This window comes from Calidris pugnax, unplaced genomic scaffold (assembly GCF_001431845.1).
Source record: "Calidris pugnax isolate Ruff unplaced genomic scaffold, ASM143184v1 scaffold246, whole genome shotgun sequence".
Classification (NCBI taxonomy): Eukaryota; Metazoa; Chordata; class Aves; order Charadriiformes; family Scolopacidae; genus Calidris; species Calidris pugnax.
The window spans coordinates 893,288-914,217 of NW_015090989.1; the positions used below are offsets into that span (position 1 = coordinate 893,288).

Consider the following 20,930-nt stretch of genomic DNA (forward strand, 5'->3'; position numbering starts at 1 on the left):
GGCGCAGTGTTTTTGCCCCCCCCCCCCCCCCCCAATATTATGAACTTTCTGATTGCAGAATAGGTCTGCAGAATTTATTCTATGTTGTACGTTGTATATGTAGCCTATTTTTTGAATTTATATCAAAACAGTATCTTCAGATAACACTTGATTAATCACAATCTTAGCTAATTTTGTTCAGAGGAAAGTTATAAGCAGGAAGACTTACAGCTTGCTATTTTTAAGAGGAAATCAGTAAATTCACATAATCTTTGAAGACATTATCAAGCTTAATAGACAAGATAAAAAGTCAATGTATCAAAATAGGAACAAGACAATTTTGTCAAACTACTTTAGGACTCGTGTATAAAATAAGAATTTCTTAAGATGCAAGGACACAGAAGAAGCCTTTTACAGGAGATGCCTGCTGTTTTTGTCTGTGTTTTAAGATGCATACATCAGCAGTATAAATACAATTGGCTAGGACTGGTTATTTTAAGTCGATTTGCTTAAAAACTAAGCAAAGTGCCTGCTTTAAGATGCACTGCTGATGTAAAAAGACACATTCCTGCTTATCAATATAAATGAGAAAAATAGCAAGAATCATCATCTCTGAATGAATCAAAACACAGAAGTTTTAAACTTATACAACACAACTTTTACAGGAAATCCTTAAACATGGTCCATATCTTAACCACTTTGGTGACTGAAATGGAGATCAAATTCTGAAACACTGTTTTAAAAGCTATTCATGTGACATACTTAAAATAACAACCTCAGAAACAAACTGACTACTTCTCATGGGACAGACTTGAAATATCAGCAACCTCAGAAACAAATGAACTTAATGTAACCTTGAAAACCAATGTTTGAATGAATAAAAACATTTACCTTTCAAAATTTAATTGCTAACATGGATTTCCTAGTCATCACTTTCAAGTTTATTAATCATCAGTAACTTCAGACACAAAAAAACCCCAAACCCTTTCTTTTTCAACTGCCATGTAACGTTGCAGAAGAGTGGGGCTTTACTGAATAGTGGTTTCCTTTCTATATAATATTTTCAAAATATCAAGACAGCAAATATTTAATCAATAAAGACAAATCTTAACAGTGTTCACAAATTATGTATGCTGTTTCGACAAACATTAAATTACATTACAATAATGTTTCATCACTGCATGCGTACTCCCTTTTTGTTTTAATATAGTAGCACTTTATAGTTTTTATTAAGTTAACTGCCAGAGAATAAAGTGTTTTTACACAATATGCTCTTAAAAGATGTTTGAGTATCTAATTAGTAGAGGTGATAAATATGCAAAGTAAAATTACAGAAGTAGTATGCTGAAACATTCAAGCAAGTTTCCTCAATTACTTACATAACAGTAATTCTACTTTTCACTCTAGGAACAGATTTATTATCATGAACCAAATTGTTATAGTTTCACAAATTCATACATTTTCAAATATATACCGAATTTGCTCTTCCTTTGGAAAAGTTTGCAGCTTTTTATTTGTAAAGAAAAATGAAAAATAAAAAGGGTGGCAAGCACCACTATTTGCAATACTGAATAGCAAATAATTACAGCAGACATTTGGAAGATCAACAATGTTTGAGTTTTACGGTTGTTGGCTAAACAACTGCAAGTATCTTTGCCAAAACCAGAATGAAATGTCTTGTCAAAAGTGATTTTTGCATACAGAAAATAAGTTATTCAGTAAGTTATTTTAAGAAAAATGTTCAACCAATTATAGCAAAGACGGCAACTGTATCTATTCAGTTGTGCAATCCGGTTTTCAATTCCAACCTAATTCAGAGTTTACAAGCCGCATCTCATGCTTTTAGCACATAGCAAGCCTGTTCCTCCTCCAGTGGTTCACACAAATTCAGTTCTAGGGATGAAAGATAGCATACTAGTAAGTAATGCTGTACTGGCTTTACTGCCCATTTCTTCCACAAGTTCAACTACAGATACCCCATAAATTGCCAGTACCGGGGAAACTATTTGCACACAAGATGGACACTCAGGACAGACTCACAAAGCTTTCCCCTATGATGTGGCAAGTCCCCGTGATCTTTGACTCTCAAATCTTACTTGCTGGTCCAATTGTGAGAATCGCTTGAGATGCCCCTCATTTAATTCTACACAAGGCAAAATATCACCATCTTGAATGAAACCATCCCCTCCAAAAGTTTTTCATGCTACAAAGCAGTACGATTACAGAGCAGAGAGCTTTACGATGTTCCACTAAAGCATAAACAGACATTTTTTTTCATATGTTTCTCCTAGGTGTATATACGGCATACAAGGTTATTAGTTCAATCTTGAGATAAGCCCTACTATATTTAAACATTGTTATATTTTAGATGTTATGTTTTAGACTCATTTTGAGATTTTGAGAAATTCTGGTTCTTCTCACCAGACACTCACCACGAGGTGAACCACTGACAACAGCAAAAACATAGAGAAAATTGCATTTTTTAGTGGCTTAATAGGAAAATGCATGAAAATATGCATATGGAACATGGTGTTGAAGAAGACACCATGTATATGTATATACAAAGGCATACATAAAAAGGAAATACAACAGCTGTTCAACATCACCTTGTAGTAAAGAATGTTTAAAAAAAAAAAAGTTATCTGAGGGAAAATTAATTTGGCCCTCAGCAATGGAGAAAATAGGGCAGAGAATATACAGAAATTGAGAAAATTTAAATGATCACTTGAGAAACAAGGAACCTTTCAAACATGACTTCATAAGGAAATAAAAAAGATAGAGCTAAGGTAAGATAGGCAAGGCTATTATATATAAGACTAAATGATAGTGACAAAGTCATGTCATCCTGATAAAATTTCAATATACAGAAGATGTACAAGTCATATTTTAAACATATGAGAATCTAAAGTTTGAATACACATTTTGAATATGTATGAAAATGTAACTTGAATTCATGATCTTTTCAGAAGATATAAAAGCTGCAGATGTTCTAAACCTTTGAAAGAGATTCAGCTACTTACTGAAATACCTTTAATTCAGAGCATGTACATTAAAACTCTGACCCCAAAGCCAGAAAAAGATTGCTTTAAAGCATGTATATGTAGGCAGTTCTTTCAGTTTCTTTTAAAAGAGCACAGCCTTAACATTAAAACATAAATAAACAAAGGATTTTGTTTCAGTTCATGATTTATCTAGCAAAATGTTAAATCCTTGTGTGAAGAAATCAAATTAATTTAAAACCAAATGCATGGAAGAGTAGTTTTTCCACTTAAGCAAAGTAATATAATTTCTACTAACCTTCAGGATCAAGGAGTTTCTCTATGCCGAGGTGTTGCCTGGCTATGTTGAATGCATGGTCTAATCGCTGCAGAGGTGACTGCTGATTTTAGACTCATTTTGAGATTTTGAGAAATTCTGGTTCTTCTCACCAGACACTCACCACGAGGTGAACCACTGACAACAGCAAAAACATAGAGAAAATTGCATTTTTTAGTGGCTTAATAGGAAAATGCATGAAAATATGCATATGGAACATGGTGTTGAAGAAGACACCATGTATATGTATATACAAAGGCATACATAAAAAGGAAATACAACAGCTGTTCAACATCACCTTGTAGTAAAGAATGTTTAAAAAAAAAAAAGTTATCTGAGGGAAAATTAATTTGGCCCTCAGCAATGGAGAAAATAGGGCAGAGAATATACAGAAATTGAGAAAATTTAAATGATCACTTGAGAAACAAGGAACCTTTCAAACATGACTTCATAAGGAAATAAAAAAGATAGAGCTAAGGTAAGATAGGCAAGGCTATTATATATAAGACTAAATGATAGTGACAAAGTCATGTCATCCTGATAAAATTTCAATATACAGAAGATGTACAAGTCATATTTTAAACATATGAGAATCTAAAGTTTGAATACACATTTTGAATATGTATGAAAATGTAACTTGAATTCATGATCTTTTCAGAAGATATAAAAGCTGCAGATGTTCTAAACTTTTGAAAGAGATTCAGCTACTTACTGAAATACCTTTAATTCAGAGCATGTACATTAAAACTCTGACCCCAAAGCCAGAAAAAGATTGCTTTAAAGCATGTATATGTAGGCAGTTCTTTCAGTTTCTTTTAAAAGAGCACAGCCTTAACATTAAAACATAAATAAACAAAGGATTTTGTTTCAGTTCATGATTTATCTAGCAAAATGTTAAATCCTTGTGTGAAGAAATCAAATTAATTTAAAACCAAATGCATGGAAGAGTAGTTTTTCCACTTAAGCAAAGTAATATAATTTCTACTAACCTTCAGGATCAAGGAGTTTCTCTATGCCGAGGTGTTGCCTGGCTATGTTGAATGCATGGTCTAATCGCTGCAGAGGTGACTGCTGAGAAACAGTGTTCCAATCAAATAGGTCTGGTCTAAAGCAAAAATAAGAGGAACAGTTAGTTTCTTCTTTTTTAGCATTACATTTAATTACATATTTCTTCAGCTATCCATCAGCATCAGCTACTATTTTTTTTTTATTTTCTTAATGAAGGAAATTCTTCAACCAGTACTGGAACTAATGAAGCTTGGTTTCTAATGGGTTTGCATCCATGTCCATCACCATGACATTAAGCACATTTCTTCTTCACTAAGTCACAACAGCTTATAGCTTCACTCCCCCAAAGTGCCTGTTTTCACCCATAATGCTCTATCCTGTCACTGTGGGGTCGCTCCCCTCCTCTAGTCCAGAAGAGTGCCTGGGAGGGAAGGCTTGTGTGCAATGGCCACACACACTGGGACTGGCTTATGGCAGACCAAGCAGGACCGATAACTGCTGAGGTCATTTTGCAGTGCCTTCCTCCTCTCCAGCCACCAGTTTTTCACTTCCTATTTCTATAAATGTAATTGCTTCTGAGATTCCCAGCTCGCTGTTATATCTAATGGAAATCGGTCAACAGGTTCAACAATTCATGACCTGGGAATGTACACTGCATAGCTGCCCATGCCACTTCTCTTACCAAAACCTTTAGAAAAACACACACTTTCAAATAAGTATGAAACCATAGTCCAAGCATAGGTTTTAGCTGATAGAAGCAAAAGCACTAGAGTACAATTTAAATGCTCTTGCAGAAAAAGACAGAACAACTGAAACTGAATTATAGCTCAGATACACAGTCTGAGCCCTTGTATTATCAGTTGCGCTATTTGCAATATAAATAATGTTAATACACTGTGATCTTTGGCATTTCATCTGAGAGTTATCCATTAGGATATCAGAATTTGTTACCAGGCTCTCTGGAAAAAAAGTTTAATCAGGTACTCTGTAATGAATGCGCATATAATATGAAGAAAAACAACTACACAACTTGTGACTGATACAGTGTTCTAAATCAGAAAACATTTAGACATATAATTTTACCTACAGATAAATTAAGTATGTTACTTACACAAATTAAAATGCTGCAATTATTTATGACATATTTACTTACTTTTTTATTAATTTTAAAAGTTCATTTTAAACAGTCCCCCATAGTTATAATAGATGGCAAAAATGCTCAATACATCATACTGTACTAATTTCAAGAGACCAAAGGAAAAATGTCGTTTATGTAATAGTAATTTCCCAGTTACTCAACTTTGCTGTCAATTTTTTTTTCTGAGGGGAGTGATTTACATAGTAACAATTAAGTTATTCTAAAGTATATTGCTTCTCTATGCAGAGCTTCTTAACCATTAATTAAAAATAGAGGTTTCTCCTTCCCACATACAGAAAAACTTCAAAATATTAAATTTGATGGGCGCAGGATGGGGAAGGGAGAGGAAACTTAAGAGGTGACAATCCGTTTCTCGTCAGGGATGCATTAAGTCTGTGATCTCATCAACTGATTTGTTTACTAAAACACAAGCATTTTCAAAATACAAATTATGCCTGCACAATTTTCTCCATCCTCCTTGTATAGGGTATGACTGGGATAGATTTAACGTGCATATGATGCTGTGTTTTGGAAAACTGGTTAACACAGTTTTAATAACAAACCAATTGCTTGGCTGTCGCTGAGCCGTGCTTGCACAGTGCTCACACTTCTCTTTTTTTCCCCACCTCTGAATCCCCCGAGCAAGTAGGCTGGGGGTAAGCAAGAAGCTGAAAGGGGAGACAGACAGTACAGGTGACACAAACGGGGCAAAGGAATCCTACATACTATATAACTTTCTCAGCAACAAATACTGGGACAAATGAATTTTGTCTTTCAAGGTGGCTGCTGCTTGGAGACTGGCTGGGCATCAGTCTGCTCATGGGAGCTGCTGTGTTACTACCTTTGCATCACTTGTTTTTCTCTTTTGCTTTCCTTCATTTATTAAACAGTCTCTATATGGACTCATGAGTTTTCTTGCCTTTGCTTTTCCTATTCCCTGTCCCAGGGGAGCAGGGACAGAAGCAAGCAAGTGGCTGTGCAGGTACTCAGCCACTGACTGAGGTCAACCCACCACACTCCTACACCTTACCCTACAGACAGACAGATAATCTTAAATCCTTTATTCTCTCCAAATTTAACACTTGTTGGCTGGCATATGGCATAGGATGCATCAGATTTTGCAAAAAGAGAACACTAGTAATAGTACAGCTATTATGACTTTCTTAAAACACTCTGCAAGGCTGTGTTGCACAAATACTACAGAGACTAGGGCGTAAAAAGAGTATTCGGTGACAAAAGCTTTTAGGACAAAGAAAGAAAAGAATGATATCCAAGGGACTACGTTCCCCCTCTCTCCCCCGAAATGCTTTTGCAGGGATTTGGTCTGAAGTTTATAACACTTGTGCTGCTCAGAATAACACGTTATTCTTCACGCAATCATGACTCGTTTGGCGATATGAGAGTTTATGTACAGCAACATGCTTTTTTTTCTAACCAGATAGGATTCCACAGGGCAAAACCAATAACAGTTAGAATTATTCCTAAAGGAATGACACAATATCACCATTCCTCTTGGAAAACCTCTGTCATCATTAAGAACATCTTAGATGTTCAGTTTTATCCAACTTCTCAATTGCATAATCCAGGAGGATAATTTTCAGTTAATTAATCCAGATAGGCCGAGACTGTTACCATCTCCTGTATAGGTAGGATTCTCAGTATGAGACACTGAGAGAATGATTTTTATTTTTTTTTTTTAAACAACGAACGGCATATGTGCACGTCTGTGTAGAGCATACACAGCATCTCTCTTTTTAACACTTAGTACAGATGGCAAAAATTTGAACCCTCTGAGATAAAGCTATAGAAGAGAATTAGTAACCTTCAGTAAGTCACTGACAGGTTTCTTATGAATTTTCTTAGTATTGTACATAAGGAAGACAGCACAGATTCTAATCCAATTTAGAAGTATAAAGCCACCTACTGCAACTCAGCTTTGACAAGCATCAACTAAATTAAACAAAAAAAAAGTAAAAATTCAAAAAGCTCTCCCTATTCCAACGGCAATTTAACTTCCCAGATTTTCCATTTGTTGAAAGGATACTTCAGTATACACATTTCAGTAGCACCATCACTAGAATACCAGTGTCATAATGTCAGCTTGAAGTGTCAGCTTCTCTGTGCAATGTTTCACTGGATATATTTACACAGCAAAACTGCCAAGTATGAATGCAGGAGATATTACAGCCTAGAAGATTAAGATTTGTGGTATATGGCAAACAGCTTTTAAAAATCCCTGAAACAAGGCTGAAACAGAATTTAAAATAACAACTATTATTAGCTTTCTTAAAAGCTTCAAATACAGAATTGAGCAGAAATAAGAAATAAAACAGAATACTGATTCTCCACCTTCATTTGCTCTCCCTGTATTTTTCAAATTGTACAAAGGGAGAGGAAATTTCTTCTCACATCTGCAGTTTGGTTCATATCTGACAAGGAATAAAGCCAAGCAGGCAAAACTAGCAGTCTTCACTACTCTCCCTGAACACATACAAGCATATGCACATTCAAAGAAGTTAGAATTAACTAGAACATGTTGAACTCCATCCAACCACTTACTGATCAGCTAAAGCACTGATCTTGTGTTAGTTTATAACAAGACCATGGAAAGCCAAAACTGAAAGGATTAAAAGCTCAATGGAGAAGTTTTATATTGTAAAATCAAAATTAATATAAAATACTCTGTAAGTTTTGTACTTGCAGTTCTTACCTGTAACTAGCAGAAAGAAAAAAAAAAAAGAAAAAAAAGGGGGGGAACAAACCTGAAGTTTTTGAAAATATATTTGTAAGGAAAATACTTGGTTGTAAAGTATAAAAAGGAATTACCTACCACCACTTACATAATTTATGGTAGAAATAGATCTGGTGGGCTATGATAAAATTATTTAGAAAAGCACAACAGATCTAATTCACAAAAAACCCTTCCATCAGTGGATGCAGACGGGAGCCACATTTAGATCATCTCCTTTTCAAGATAAAAGTTGTGGATTTGTTGTTCTAGCTTTATACAAAAAAATATTGTATATATCTTCAGCATTCTCACAATTAAAACAAACCAGGAGACAGTAAATAGCATATTACAGTAAAAGTATTCTCATACCTCTTCATACCATTGCTTTTCCTACTTTTCCTTTAGCTTATTGAAGACAAACTTTTGCTTCCCCTATCCAGAACGTCTTTTTAAAGTCATATTCCTTCTCCTTTCCCCACTCTGCGATCCTGAAGCAGAAACAGCTGCAGTAAAGCACTCATTCCTAAGGCAGTCACCTGGCCTAAGTTCAAGCATTTTAAAGAAGCAAGGAGGAAGCTAATGAATGCCACTTGTTCCCACTTCAAGATCCTGATTAAAGGGCCAGGAGAAAAAAAAAAAAAAAGCTTCAACAAAGTTAGAGGAAAGAGGCAAAGCTCTCTCTGCTGCACAGCTGGAGGAAAAAGATTACATGAAGTAAACAGGGAAAGCTCTCTGTGACCTGGAGCCTGAAGGATGGAGAGTTTCAACTGTAGCAGGACTGTCCCCTCTTCCTTCACAAAGTATTTTAGTTTCCTTCTATTCCTAGGGTGATGGTGCCACTCCACAGCTGCTGCCTTGTTCATTCAGTTCAAGGCAGGAACATACCAGTCAAGGAACCATATCCCAAGTTTATCTTTATATTCTGAAGATTCGCACCCTGTACTCACAGATGTGCCCTTGTAGTTTTGCCAAGTAACCTGCGCTCCACCGCTCTTCACGCTCAGTATTTAAACCAATTGCTAAAGAGCCTACATGTCCATAGAGAGATGGTGATTATACAAATGGGAATATCTACTCAAAGTATCCTCTTTGTAAAATTACAGAGAAAGGGCATTAGAAACATCTGATCAAAGCAAAACAGTCATAAGCAAGGGAATGGTGGGTTAAAAGACTATGAGAGATAAAGCTCCCCACTGAGAGTACTGCTCTCACAGTATATTAAGTCTATATAGTTAGTGCTTCATGCTAGTCTCTTACTTTCTTTGAATCCCTTCAAGGAGGCATTGAGATTCACATACAAATTACAGACTACTTTCTGAATCTCTTTAAAAAAAATAAAAAAGCCACCTCGCCATCACTGAAAATGTTATATTAAAAAAACCAAGAATATCACTACTTAAAAGACAGAGATTGGTTTGGGGGGTGGGTGGGTGGGTTATTATTATTTAAGATGCGTTATTTCATTATTATCAACCATCAAAGTAAAAGGAAACATGTTAGATCTTTCCGGCAATTCAAAAGCTACTATCCTCTTCTTAACTATAGCGTTTAAATTTTCCATGTCTCAGGAGTTTAAGGAATTTCTGAGTTGGAGTCTTGTGCTTGTGCTTGTATACTGTTGGGGGAATTCAACAAGGCTGCCTTAACTTTTTTCCCCTCCATTCTTGACCTTTTTCCACCCGAACCATGAATAAAGATAATTTAGTATTATCTAGGATGTTTTTTGGAGGACAGATACCTAAAATATAAGAGTCATACAAACAGAAGAAAGACCAAAGTATAACAACTTTCCAACTGACAATGAGGACCTCAACTATGACAAATATAATGATATTTTCTATAATGCAGTGTTTGTCCTCAAATATTTCATGCAATCAGTCAGCCTAGATACATCATAGTGAAAAATGTAAATACTATTTAGCAATCAAATTAGACTATATACTTAGAAAAGCACATGAACATGATGTAAGAGAGGCTGAGGTACTGGGTTTTTTTATTTTTAAAGTCCAGATTAACACATGGAATACATTTTTAGTAGCAACTCCAGAGTGTGTTAATATCAAAACCAAGAAGAGATGTAAGTCTGTCTCCCATCTTTATCTACTCAGTTGACTTCTACTATTCTTCTCCTTCCCTCCTCCCCACTCTCAAAAGGAGCTGCCCACAGACAAAACTAGTGCAATAAAAATGTAACAGAGGCTGTAAGTTGAAGATGAACATGAAAGCTGTTGAAGGATAAATCAAAGACACAAAAATTACTGTAAACACAAGATAATATACACTGTTATTTATTTTAAAGTTTATATATATTTTCTTCAAAGTTATTTGCCATTATCTGTTGTAAGTGGCAAAAAAGCTAACTTCACCAAAAAAATTAATTTCATGTCACTTAAATCACAGTAAAATAGTGTGACTAAAAAAATTCCCACTTCCTATAGGTAGTGTTTTCTAAAAGTAAAATATTAATTAGATCTATTTCTAGTAAGTTAGAACTGAAAAATTTGAGCACTCAGCCAATGTTTTAGATAAGGCAATATAGAGCCTGTAGTGTAATTTTGATGTGGTTACAAAAAAAAAGGCCGGAATTATTTTTGAAAGAAAATCCAATTGTAAAAGTACTAGTATAGTTTAGGCACAGCAGGACTAACCACAGCATGTAGTAGTAACTGATCTTAACAGCTTACTACTTTGTGCCAAAATCCATTCTTAATTTTATACCATAAAAGTATTATGAAGCACTGTTTTTAAAGGCAAATGAAGTAGGACAGAGTATAGAAAAGAAAATGTAATGTTTGGATACTGTGACTGATTCCTATAGATGTCAAAAAGAAATTTAATGCTACCAGGAAATCTTATCTCACTTACAGGGAGCCTAAATACTGTGCAAAAATTTGGGTAACATCATTCTTTCAGTGTTGGAGACATTTTTGTTTGCTTTATTGGGTTTTTTTTGTTAGCAGACAGTCTAGAAATAGTGCTAAAATTGACAAAAATTACACACATCAGGCATCAGGCCCACCATATGAGTTCATTATCATACCAGACTTTCAAATTCTGGCTAGCCTTTTTTCTGACTAATTCCGCTTCCTTTCCTGAGAACATCTAAATGTGATAAAAACTGTGCACACAAATTACAGCCTGAGGGCCGAGGACACCATGTTTCTCTGAGATTTCTTGTAAACTGGTGTTGGTCAACTTTTACCAAGTGTATATTCAAACTGCCTACTTTAGGCATGAATCCAAGACACTCTGACACCTAACAAGTAGTTACCTGCATTTTAGAGTAACGAAATTAGGCCTCAATGTTTCTATAGAAGGTTTTTTATTCTTATAGAATAGAACTAGGTGCTCCTGAGTACCGAGAGTGTCTTAGTGTACCTATTTTATTGATTGCATCTTGAATCTTGAAGGCCAATTCAGTGCTCTAGCATACTAAGCATGAAGTGCAAAGTCACTGAAAATCAATATAGAGGACACACTAAGCACAGAGGTTCATCTTAAAAATGACTGACTCAGGGCTTCAGAGAACATTAGGTCTTCCTCTGAGACTTTTGCAGAATAACTTAGTGATTAAAGTCCAGAAGAAGACAACTGGTGTGTCTTGGAGTCTTGCAGATTTGCCTCAGGGAATCTGAATGAACACTTGCCATTTCCCAAATGAGAGCACTAACTACTGGGCAAGACACAAGACTTCCATGGAGTAATTATTTTTCACTTCTATTGAAGATAGGTTCACTGAGCAGAAAGCTATGCAGGATTTATGGCAGCAGACACAAGTAGAGTAAAAGCAAGCTTAAGTTTTGCAGCCCTACTTTAGAAAACCTGAATAAAGTGCATAAGTTATAGTGAGCAGGAAATGAATGTTCACAACTGGTGAACTTTGCACTGAACTGAACACAGCAGTGCATAAAGCATGACATACACACAGTCAGAGATTTGTCTAGACAATCCCAATGCAGCTTAGGCAAGCAACTGCCTTCCCCAATCAGGGACTGCTCCTGAATAGCCTCTGTTCAGACTTCTGAAGCTCTTCTTACAGAGAAAGAAAAAAAGGAATTTCTGATTACTGATGTTAGATACCAGATTATATTAAATGGTCCTGTGGAGCACGCAATCTGAATATCTGAGCATCAGATACCCTAATCAGGAAACAGGCAGTCTGATATTTTGTCTAGGTGAAAAGACGTGCCACCACTTTGGCGTTCTGCTGCACTGATTTGCCAAAAATGAAATCAAGGTAGCTATAATGCCATAGAGTGCTACTGGTTTTAGCCTTTGAGTCTACAGTACTAATTAGTTATCCAATATAATTTCAACATAACTATTTTTTGCTATGTTTGAAATAAAATATTTTCCCTTTGAAGTGTATCTATTTTTTCTTCCCCACCTGTATTCAACACAACAGAGGCAGGGCTGCACCACTAAAAGCAGCAGAAATCACTCAGTCCTTTTTGTATCACAGAGTTCCTGTGTGACTTAAGTAACCTGGTGTTTGACTTCAAACCAGAATTTTCCCACTTAATAAGGCTGTGTATAGACAATTTTTTAGGAAGACAAAGGGGTATTAATGCCCACAGAAATTAGGTGTAAGTTCCCACACTGTAATAGAGCTTCCATGAAGGTAAGTGATGCAGACAGAAGCGTACCCCACCAAAAGCTTTTTTTTTTAACCATCTAGAAGTATGGAAATCTCTTTCAGAAAGAAAGAGATTAATTGATTTCTAAGGGATAATTGCATTCTTATGCATTAGAATGAAACCACTTATAAAATGAGAGACAGAAAAAATTAAAATGAGAAATTATCATCAGTGGAAACAACAAAAAAGGTAACTTTAGGGAGTGTTTGAAAAAAACCCACCAAACCGCATTATAATGAATGACCAATTAATAAAAGTAGTTATCAAAATCTAGTAACATAGTCACTATATCTTAGCTCTTTTCTTATTTAGCTCCCCAAACGCACTTCTCCTAGTACTTGCACCAGCACCAAGGCGTGAGCACACCAGCGGCAGAGTAACAGTAGATGGTGGGAATGACAGTTGTTAATGTTGTAAATGCTGAATGCAAGTGAAAGACATACATGAAGACCTTTTAGAGTATAATAAATTCTTCCTTAAGATAATGCTTCATTCCTAACATTACAAGCAAAGAACACTTGCAATTGAAAGTTCCTGGACCTTAGTTCAGTCAGATCTACTCAAAGATCCCAGGTATACGCAGAGTGAAAAAAGGACTCACAGCAAGAGACGCCGACTGTACTTGAGATGGTGGTGTAAGGTGTAGCCACAGGAAATAGCTGTCACTGTTACTCCTCAGGCTACAACAGTAGATTTAATTGGAGTTTCATTCAGAAATAGTTACATGAGCCAGTGAAAATTTTGGAAAGAAATATTTGCAGCTCTTCACTGCTTAATTTGGGAGGCATATATTGTCTTTTAGAAGTATTTTGCCTTATATTATTTTAAGCCTTTAATGCAACTGAAAAAAATAACGGCTTGACTCATACTATCTTGTAAATCTCCGTTGTCTCTTACTAAACAGAACACACCCATTCAGCTGTTCAAAAACTCAGTTCTCACTGATAATTTGTAGCAGTATGCCACCTTGCAGGACACCTCCTTTAGCAGAGAGGCATATAAAGGTATGCTTTAGCAGGAGAAGAGAGATCAGGAGACTTACTACATTGGAAAAAATAAGAATTGCTTTTAAACCAGTATAGCAAGAGCTAGACCTTTAAGACAGATTAAAGGTGCATGTCTTCCTTAAGCCAAGTACACAGAACCAAGAGAGAACTCCGAATCTCTAAAGCAGAGTTTTATACATCATAGACGAGAACAAGACAACTTCTGAGAGAGGGTGAAAACTCAGATCAGCTGGGGGAAAAACATGAAAGGTTTTGAAAACAAAAGCTACCTTCTCCAGCTGTGTCCTTTCGAGGCAAATCCATACTTTAAGTCCAGCTACTGTCAGAGGCTTTCTACAGATACTATGTTCTCCCCCTCTAAGCCCCCACAGGAAAATCTCTTTCTCCCTCTAGGACAACCTCAAAGGCTTAGTTTTGGATCTGTTCCTTGCTCTTCTCAACAGTTTCCAAGCCTGTACTCCTTGAGACTATCTGCTTGGTATATAAAATGAAATTCCAGAAAATGATCTGAAGTGAGCATATTCAGTTGGCAGTGAAAAGCTCAGGTCTTTTCCCTCCGCAAGAAGATTCAGCCCAACACTAAACACAGCACCCAGGTCAAAGCAAACAGGCAGCCATTTAAAAGAATGCTGAAAAACCCATGCAGGAATCAGTTAAATCCCCCATATAATAGATCCACCATCCTCAAGCCCTGATACAGCTGTCTGTTACAAGCTCACTGAAATAATGAAAAGTTAGTTTTCCTACCTGTGACTGTGAAGGAGTGCGTTGAAAGCCAATCCATCAGACCAGCTAGTGGTGAAATTGATAACATTGACCTGTGGGTAATTACGAGTCGATTGGCGGACCCAGCTCAGCAGAATCTTTTCACTGTTCGTCTGCTGCAGTCCAGCCATGATGTTTTTCATTACATCTTTGACCTGCAATGAGAGCCAGAATTTCGTCAATGATTGAGCTTAGTTTTGGGGTTTTTTTGACCCAAAAAAACTTCAGAAGCCTAGATTTAAGTTTTAAGGAAAAAAAATTCTAAATAATTACAAAACATACCAGTTTTCACAGTATAATGATAGCAGTCAACTCTGAATGCTTAAAGACAACTGATATTGACTTGTCGGTCGCCATTACTGATGCATTCAGTACATTCATCTCTGTGCCATGGGAAGCTTTCTGTGCATGAAGAAAGATGGCACATTTGTTTGCACCACTTATGGGAACAGAATTCATTCAAACTTAGTATTTTTCCTTGCAGTTTCTCTGCTTTGGAGATATATCCTGAGGTAATACGATATCTTAAAGTAAAAGTTAATAAAATGATGAAAAGCATTCTTCTCTCATTGAGAGAGTTGAAATAAGTACCAAGGGAAAACAGATGTGCTCAGTGCACAGTAGATGTTTTTGACTGAAATGTGCAAACTATATTTGCATACATGCACTTGGATGAAAAGTTAATTTCATTGCACGCATTACAAATTTTGTATATGTTTCTTTTTTTTTTTTTTAATAATTAGTTAATATTCCTCTTTCATTAGAGAAACCACACTGACCTACAGTTATTATTTCAGAAAAAGCCATTAATTCTGAGAGCTTCTAAAAATATTAGCCTGGAGTTTGACGAAACGGAGTCTATATTATATATTTCTTAACAACTTTTTTACTTGTGAAAGTGCACCAAAAACTTGTATTAAGAAATCTTATTTTCTTGTAAAGTAATCCCTTTTGAATCATTGCTTTCTCCATGTATCTTGCAGATTAGTAGCTCTTTTCAAATACTCCCTAAGATATAATTTAACTCTCAAGTTGCTTATTGTTACTTATTTGCTTATGAAGTATATAATTTCATTATAATTCTCCACTTGAATTGCTCTGCAGCCAGCATCAGTCGAAGAACAACATTAATTGCAGAATGGATGGACAACTTTGAAACTGTGAAAACAATAAGATAACATGCAGAAGCTGTAATCTCAAAGAATAATCAACAAAAAACAATTAATTACTATGATACTGGAGAAAAACATAGATACCGTTCTATTGTTCTAGTAAGTTGCTTTGTAGTTTCACAGTAATTAATTCAACCATTTGAATAAATGAAGATACGAATTACTAAAAGAATGTCCTGCTGTTACATCTCTAGAAGATAGTAGATGCATACTACCCAAAGAATATCAGTGCTTTCAATTTTCCTTTTGAGAGTTATGTATAAACTTAACTGTAAATGTTATTTGTTTCTGGGAGGAGAAACTGATCCTCTCTAAATTTCATGGGACACATTCCTAACTTTAGTCTAAGGCAGTTATTTGCATCAATGAAAATGAATATAAAATTTAATCAAATAAGAATAGCAGTATTTTGTAGTTGCCTCCATTTCTACATCAGGAGGCAGAAAGTAAAGACTTTAAGAACTCTTTAAGAGTGATCCCATAGCATCCTCATTGGGAAACTAAGGAAGTGTGGGCTGGATGAGGGGGCAGTGAGGTGAATTGAGAACTGGCTGTGTGACAGGACCTAAAGGGTAATGATTAATGGAGCAGCTTCAAGTGAAGGCCTGTAACCAGTGGTGTTCCCCAGAGGTCAATACATGGTCCAGTCCTGTTCAACATATTCATCAGTGACCTGGGCGAGGGGACAGAGTGTATCCTCAGTGTTTGCTGATGATACCAAACTGGGAGGGGTGGCTGACACCCTGGAGGGCTGTGCTGCCATCCAGCGAGACCTGGACAGGCTGGAGAGCTGGGCACGGAAGAACCTCATGGGGTTCAACAGGAAAAAGTGTAGGGTCTTGCACCTGGGGAAGAAGAATGTCAGGCAGCAATACAGGTTAGGTGTGGATATGCTGGAGATAAGTTCCGAAGAGAAAGATCTGGGGGTCCTGGTAGACAGCAAAATGACAATGAGCAAGCAGTGTGCTCTTGTGGCCAGGAAGGCCAACGGAATCCTGGGCTGCATAGGGAAGAGTGTGGCTAGTAGGTCAAGGGAAGTCATTCTCCCCCCCTGCTCTGCACTGGTGAGGCCACAACTGGAATACTGCATCCAGTTCTGGGCTCCCCAGTTCAAGAGGGACAAGGAACTACTGGAAAGAGTCCAGCAAAGGGCAACAAAGATGATTCAAGGATTGGAGCATCTCCCTTATGAGGAAAGGCCGAGAGAGCTGGGACTCTTTAGTCTGGAGAAGAGAAGGCTGAGGGGAGACTTTATCAATGCCTATAAGTATCTAAAGGGTGGGTTGAAGGAGGAGGGAGCCAGACTCTTTTCAGTGGTTGCCAGTGAGAGGAACGAGGGGTAATGGGCACAAGTTGGAACATAAGAGGTTCCACTCAAATATGAGGAAAAACTTTTTCACGGTGAGGGTGACAGAGCTCTGGAACAGGCTGCCCAGGGAGGTTGCGGAGTCCCCTTCTCTGGAGATTTTCAAGCCCGGCCTGGATGCAGTCCTGAGTAACATGCTCTGACAAGCTCTAGGCAATCCTGCTTTAGCAGGGGAGTTGGACTAGATGATCTCTATGGTCCCTTCCAACTCTAAAAATCCAGTGAAATTCAATGAAGAAAATTAAGATATAAATTCTTTAGCTTTGCTTCATATGTCTGTGTGGGTATTTTGAGTTTCTCATTAATATTTTCAGTGTCTTCATTCTTGAGAGCTGCCAAAGTAATTTACATAATTCAGCAAGATGCTAAGAGATTTGCCTCCTGCATTTCCAGGCAGAAACCCTTCACTACTATAAAAAATATAAAATTTTGTTTTTCAAGAAGTCATGTGCTAAAAAGAAGAAAAGTTTCAAGATTAGCATCTCTTGCACCAAACTTGAGGAATATGAAAGACTACAAAATCTTGAAATTATGGTAATGGACAATTGTTCAAGCCAGGGTTTGATTGTTCATTTTTGATTTTTATCATGTGCTTGAACTTCCAAATGCAGATTTATGGGAATATTATAAGCAAATGGTAACATTTGAAAAATACAACAGTTATTCTTATAAAAGAATAGCTGAATGAATGCAGAAATGCAAGATTAGAAATGTAAAAGTTCATAACATATAGAAAAGTTTAAGTGTTTGGCTCAACATTGACATAAGAAAAAGGAGCAAGAAGTATGAACAGGGGAAATTAGGCAAAACCAAAGGAAATTAGGCAAAAACAATAAAACAATAGGCTGTCAGTAAGGCAATTATTCAGAAAAGTCCAGGTGATAGTTTCCTTCTGATTTAAAGAGACGAAGCCAAAAACTTAGCATTTATTTCTACTTTTGAATAAACTAACACAAAATAGCTTCAAACTCATCTTGTTGATTTTAATACACTGAAAATGGACAAAGATTTTCTCTCATTTTCCTGCATTTCTCCACAGCACAGAAGACACTTACATTTATGATTTTTTTTTGTTGCCTCCTACGGAGTGGCAGGCATTTAAAATAACAAAGTAAAAAGGTCTGATCTCATCCTGAAGGCTGAGATTGTTTCCTATTCAGTGAGAAATGGTGCAATCATAGAATCATAGAGTGGTCTAGGTTGAAAGGGAACTTAAATGTCATCAAGTTCCAACCCCCCTGACATGGGCAGGGACACCTCCCACTAGACCAGGTTGTTCAAAGCCCCATCCAGCCTGGCCCTGAACACTTCCAGGGAATGGAAAACTCCACTTCTACAGCTGCCATCCCTCCCACCCTACCCTGCCACTCGGCAGCACCATCCAGCCCCGTGCCACAATATGCCATGCCATGCCACGCCATGCCACGCCACTGCGGGCACACCACCACTGCCCACAGGAGACGGCTGGGCCCTGAAGCAAGATCAGCATCTGAGTGGAAAAGTGCTGGCTGACAATGAGGAAGTTTTTTGAAGGTTTCTCAGTTAAGATGTACTCTTTAGAAAGAGTAGTACATAGATATTTGTTCGTGTCAGTCTAAAGAGCTTTTCGACTGTAAGCTCCTTCAGTATCCAGGCTCAAAAACTGCAGCCATTTCAAAGTGTCTAGTAGGGTCTGCCTCTTGCTGTCAGATGAGTTGACCTCTGATACTCATTTCTTTGTTACTTCTTCTTCTCAATGCAGTATATCCTGGCAGGAAACAAAGCTTTAAGGTGTAGGAAACTCCAGCTTTCAGAGAACAGAAATACTTGCTTTTCTTGGGAAATGGACCTATACTATGGCAATAAGAAAAGATTCCATTTGGAATAAAAGGGGGGAAAGGGCAGCACAGGCACCACCACAAATAACTTCCAAAACATTACACTGCCAAATGGAAAGCTGGAAACAGAATGGGAGCACTGCTATTCTTGTCACCACTCTGAGAAGTGGCTAGAAGCAGCATGCCCAGGCCTGGCAGCAGTGGACCTCTTGTCTCCCTGCTGTAGGGCCATGCCCTGGGGTCTGTGAGTGTGTAACTGTATGTAAGGTGACTTGGAGCACCATCTCAGGCTTGCATATCTGCTTCACCTAAACCCAACAGTCAGGCACATAACATTTTATGAGACTGGCACTTGGCTTCAGGATGCCAGCCCCAAGGAGACAGGGAAGGAAGAAAGAGGGAATCTAAAAAAGTTATTCTCAAAGCAAGGTGTTTTCATTTTTCTCAATCAAAATATGGAATTTACACCTCCCTTATAGAATGACTTAGTATTTTTTACTAGCTATATTTCAGGTATTCTGACTGCATAGATTACTTTTTTATAGCTAGAATCCACTAAACTCTTTCAAAGCACATTTTAAAAAACTCTTTAAGAGCATTTTCATAGATGTTCAAGACACCTATCAAAGTAAAGGATGTTCTTTGCTCATTGATTCAAGGTGGATTGACAGAACTGTTAGTATTTCATTTACACCATTATAATTCAAAATAAAATAAAATGGTGTTTCCAATTAAAATTCTAGTTCTGCAGCAACTGCACATCAGGCCTGATGCTTTTAATAGCTCTCCAAATGAGGCTGACTGTTGAAATGTACTTTGCTCTGAAATATTTGCCTTATGTATATGCCTATTATTTTGCTTTTTTTCTGAAGAAAGTTAGGGTTTTGACTGGGACTCTTAACAAAGATTTTTGTTAGGGTTTTTCTTCATGATCTACATGAAAATAGTTCTACTGTTAAAAAACCCCAACAAAACACACTGCGACACAGAATGCTTTTCCATTTAAACAGTCTTTGTCAAATTAATTGTTTTGTTTTGGTTTTGCTTAAATCTTAATGCAGCAGTGAGGCTGGGATCCCAGAACTGGGAGAAAGAGGGTAGCAGCTTCAAGAAAATAGAAACTCTGATAGATTCAGTACCGTAATGAGCTTTGGCAGCAGATGCTCAACTCAGACCAATGGTTCAATTTCAGTGAAACTTTTAAAAATAATCTGAAAAACAGGCTAGATAAGAAAGGACACAATCACTACATGGGATATGGGAAGCCACAAGATTTCTACTGAACAAAAATGAGAGTGGCAAAAATGAGTCAAATCTTGTCTGCTGCATGCCTCTACCACTGCTTCTCCTCAATGGGACTGCCGATACCCACTCAGACTGGCACTGTCTCATTATTCTTTTCATGAATGTTTCTTCTGTCATCTCTTTTTTGTTTTGGTTTGGTTTTTTTTTACACAAATAGACTGACATTTTTGTAAGAGACAGTCTTGTTATCATATATAAGTACAGTTCTGTCCTAATATGGTCCTGGCCGCAGGATATGAAACTGGAAAAAGCTTCTTGACAGGCAGGATTGCACCACCAAGCACAAACTGCACCAGTAGCATGCACCAAATCAACTAGCCTGTGTACTATATATTTATGGTAGGCCTCTCACAGACTACAAATAAATATAGCAGTATATATATATAAAAGTATATAATTATTGTATATATATATGAGTATAATTAGGTAACGAGATGTTTTAACCAATTTTAGAAAACTGGCAGATGTTTGGTAGCCCTGAGTCCATAATTTAATCTTTAACAACAGCTTGCGATACTTCCAGCCGCTTAGCACCAAGAACAATCTGTGACAGGCAAAATGGGAACAACAGGAAGAACTGCCCTTAACAAACTTACAGCCTCGTTTCACCAGAAGTACGGTCAGTATGTTAGATAGTACCAACCTATAAACAGGGCAGAACAATCATGTACACATTCTAGCTCATGCAAT

At 37.0% G+C, this 20,930-nt stretch overlaps 1 protein-coding gene across 7 annotated transcripts in view; it reads right to left on the reverse strand.

The window, feature by feature from the left end:
• DMD (dystrophin) overlaps positions 1–20,930 on the reverse strand; it is a 1,195,780-nt gene that overhangs the window by 884,363 nt on the left and 290,487 nt on the right. For 6 of the 7 annotated variants that reach the window (XM_014954055.1, XM_014954053.1, XM_014954049.1 and 3 more), the window contains exon 1: positions 3,277–3,356. Coding sequence is in view for 1 of the 7 variants with exons in the window: in XM_014954058.1 (XP_014809544.1) it covers positions 4,284–4,399; positions 14,563–14,735 (289 nt within the window). In the remaining 6 variants the exon portion in view is untranslated. Of the gene's footprint in view, positions 1–3,276; positions 3,357–4,283; positions 4,400–14,562; positions 14,736–20,930 lie in introns of those variants that run through there. The other variant, XM_014954058.1, reaches the window with a different exon arrangement.